This window comes from Bison bison, unplaced genomic scaffold (assembly GCF_000754665.1).
Source record: "Bison bison bison isolate TAMUID 2011002044 unplaced genomic scaffold, Bison_UMD1.0 scf7180017848262, whole genome shotgun sequence".
In the NCBI taxonomy this organism is placed as follows: Eukaryota; Metazoa; Chordata; class Mammalia; order Artiodactyla; family Bovidae; genus Bison; species Bison bison.
The window spans coordinates 4,032-7,740 of NW_011478835.1; the positions used below are offsets into that span (position 1 = coordinate 4,032).

Here is a 3,709-nt window from a genome sequence, read left to right on the forward strand (position 1 = left end):
AAGCATTATTCTAGTCCAGTGGTTCTCAAAAAAACGTGATTCCCAGACCAGCAGCATCAATACACCTGGAAGCTTATTAAAAATGCTAATCAGGGAACTTCACCCCAGACCTAAAAAATCAGAAACTCTGGGAGAGGGGTGAGCACTCTGCCCTCTAGGTGTTTCTGATGCATGCTAAACTTGCAGAACCACTGCTGGCTTCATAACTTTAAAACTTTCTATTAATCTTAGATTTGCCTACAATTTTAGTTCATCTCATTATACTTGCTTTGTCTTGCCCTTCCCTTCCCCCCATCTGTTGACATGTTTAACATTTTTTCCTATTATTTTCCTTTGATTTTTACTAGAGGGGATTTCAATATTTACCTTACTGAAGGCTTTTTACTATATGGTAGCTATGAACATACTTCAAATGTGATTTAGAAAGGAGATGAAAAGAAATATCTTGGTTGCCAAAATAAAACATCCTTCTTTGGACCCAAGAAATGTATTTTACAAAGCCCTGAACATGTTACATGCTGAAATCTTTGTTGGATCCAAACTAAGATGCCATTTAATATTTTCATTATTTAGATAGTATTAGGTATTTTTAAGGGTTAGATATGCTGGTTTTATCTAAGAATCAAACTATAGTGTTTCATTGTGGTCTGACGTGCTGACTTTTGTGAATGTTGTTTCAGGGTTCTCTTACATATCGTATCAAAGTGCCATGAAGAAGGCTTGGATAATTATTTAAGATCCTTCATTAAGGTTTGTGGAGTAAGCTTTCTTTCTGAGCATTTGTCTTACGAGAGAATTTGGTCTTATGATTCATTCTCTTTGATTGTAGTATAGCTTCCGACCTGAAAAACCCAGTGCTCCTCAGGCCCAGCTGATACATGAAACTCTTGCGACTACAATGATAGCGATACTGAAACAGTCTGCAGACTTTTTAGCAATAAACAAATTGCTAAAGGTAAGGACACAGAGACATGCTTGCTTGATGCCCTCCCATTCCGGGTCTAGTCTGTCCTCATTTCCTCAAGTGACTCCCTCTTTGCCCAGCACTTTGCCTATGCATCCTTTGCCCCCAAGTTCTCCACACAAATCCTCCCTTTACCCTCCCCACCTACCCCTTGCTGTCAGTCAAATGCATAATAGAATTTTGGAGGGTATAGCTCTGGGCGAGAATGCTGTATTCATCACACAATAGTTCTGTGACCTGGGGCCTGTTACTTAGCAGTTCTGAGCATCCACTTTCTCATTTCTGAAATACAAGTAAAACATCTAACATGTTGTTTCTGGCACATAGTAGGCACTCTCTCAAATGGTGGCTCTTCTTATTGTCATAATTTTTACTATTCCTATTAGTAATGGTGTTAGTCACCCAGTCATTCCAATTCTTTGCAACCCCATGGACTGTAACCCTCCAGGCTGCTCTGTCTATGAGATTCTCCAGGCCAGAATACTGCCGTGGGTTGCAATTTCCTTCCCCAGGGGATCTTCCCAACCCAGGGATCAAACCTGAGTCTCCTGCATTGCAGGCAGATTCTTTACCATTTGAGCCACCAGGTATCTGCTTGAGACTTCCCTGTACCCTTCAAATCCTACTTACACAAACACCTTTGCTACTTGGGCTGGCCCCAGTATTGTACAAAGGGCAGGGTTGGGTCCCTCACTGGGTGGAGGCTGTAATATGATTCATTGTCCATAGAGAATTTAAAAGCAGTAATTAAGTAAACTAAAAGTTGGTTTGTTCTTATCACCACATGTAGGCAAATCAAAGCAGTGTCAGTGATAAAATACCCCTCTCCACCAAATATCCTTTGTACATCACAAGCCAGCCCTGAGGCATACCTTTTTGCCAACACAATTTGAAGATACTCTATGGGACTTGGATAGTCAGTAGTGATCACTTTAAAATGTTATTAAAGTTCAGAGACAAAATCCATAGTGATTTGTCAGCCTTTTATAAGCTTCAGGGATTTGGGTAACAATTAAAGATTGATTTGTATTTATTTGTTTATTTTAGTACTCATGGTTTTTCTTTGAAATTATTGCAAAGTCTATGGCCACATACTTGCTGGAAGAGAATAAAATTAAGGTAAGTAGGCTGAAGAATAATATTTAACATAGACAAAGAAGGCTAATCTTATTCATGGGTAGCTGTGATGTGCAAATCCTCTTTTATATTTTAAGGACTCTCAGTCCGTAGCTTTTTTCAGGTTTTCTTTAAAAAAAAAACAACAAAACAACAAAAGTGTTCATATGTTTTCAAAGTCTCAACTTCAGAGGCTCACCACATGCATTCTTTCCTGTGAGGTATTTGCCATATTAAGTACATTATCTTTGAAGCTTTCCCTTTGTCTTGTGGTTTTAAAATGTCAGTGTCGAAAATATTCATTAGGAAGGAGAACACGTACCAAATCAGAAAGAACTATTCTCTTAGAAAGATTGAAGGCATGTACAAAGTTAAAAACATTTTATGTAAAAAAGACAAAAACCAAAATCTCTTTATATAATGCATGTGTTCCTGGAATATGCTGTATATATACCTTTAGTTGTATTTTGAAACTCCTTCAGAAGTACAAAGAAATTTTAGCTATAGGCATTGAAAGCTAAGACCTTGTGAAGTAAAAAATAATCACTTCATATTTACATTTTTATCAATATTTCCACAGAACAGGTTTACTGAAATTAAAAATGCACGGATGCATGTATACTTTGTGTGTCAGGAAAAAGATGGAATGAAAAACGGATGTGTCTGTATCTCAGGAACATGATTCCAAAGTTGGGTCAGAATGACCTACTCTTGTTCATGATTTCAGTCAGTTGTAGTATTACAGGTCCAAATAGGTGCTGTAATGATCTAAAGTGTAGATTTAACTAGGCATGTCTTTTTAATTTGGGAGAAAAAGTATACTGCGGTTAAAAACACATTTATATATAGTATGTGTTTGAAAATACAACACTGATTTAGACCTTTCACAACTCTTTTTTTTCTTTGCCAATTTAATTGAAGCTTCCAAGGGGCCAGAGGTTTTCTGAGGCATATCATCATGTCTTACATTCACTGCTTCTTGCAATAATTCCCCACGTGACTATTCGCTATGCAGAGATTCCGGATGAGTCCAGAAATGTCAATTATAGTTTGGCTAGCTTCTTGAAGGTGAGTTAAAGGCATCCAGAACATGGTAAGGAATTATTCTTCACAGGTATTGTCTTTAAAGCCGAAGGAAAAAAAATTACCCACTTTCTAGAGACTCAGCTGGGCTGCTGGAGGAACTACTCATTGAATTAATCCATCAGTTCAGTTAAATAGCCATGTTTGATTCCCCACCTCCAATGGCTAATTAATTAAATCAGAGGCCCCCAAGGAGGCTTAGCCAGGAGGAACATCTTTCTGCTTTTGCATGCTGTTTTTCAAATATATTCATTTGAATGCCTTTCAGTTCAGTTCAGTCGCTCAGTCGTGTCCAACTCTTTGCGACCGCGTGAATCACAGCACGCCAGGCCTCCCTGTCTATCACAAACTCCCGGAGTTCACTCAGACTCACGTCCACCGAGTCAGTGATGCCATCCAGCCATCTCATCCTCTGTCATCCCCTTCTCCTCCTGCCCCCAATCTTTCCCAGCATCAGGGTCTTTTCAAATGAGTCAGCTTTCTGCATCAGGTGGCCAAAGTATTGGGAGTTTCAGCTTCAGTATCAGTCCCTCCAATGAACACCCA

General features: G+C 38.8%; 1 protein-coding gene across 1 annotated transcript; it reads left to right on the forward strand.

Moving 5' to 3' along the window:
- Positions 1-6: 6 nt before the first annotated feature.
- On the forward strand, positions 7-3,465 carry LOC104992041 (dedicator of cytokinesis protein 11-like). The gene is made up of 4 exons (XM_010844761.1): positions 7-750; positions 830-955; positions 2,012-2,083; positions 3,002-3,465. The coding sequence occupies exons 2-4, from the start codon at positions 899-901 to the stop codon at positions 3,155-3,157; spliced, it is 285 nt and encodes a 94-aa protein (XP_010843063.1). The 5' UTR covers positions 7-750; positions 830-898; the 3' UTR covers positions 3,158-3,465.
- Positions 3,466-3,709: the final 244 nt, after the last annotated feature.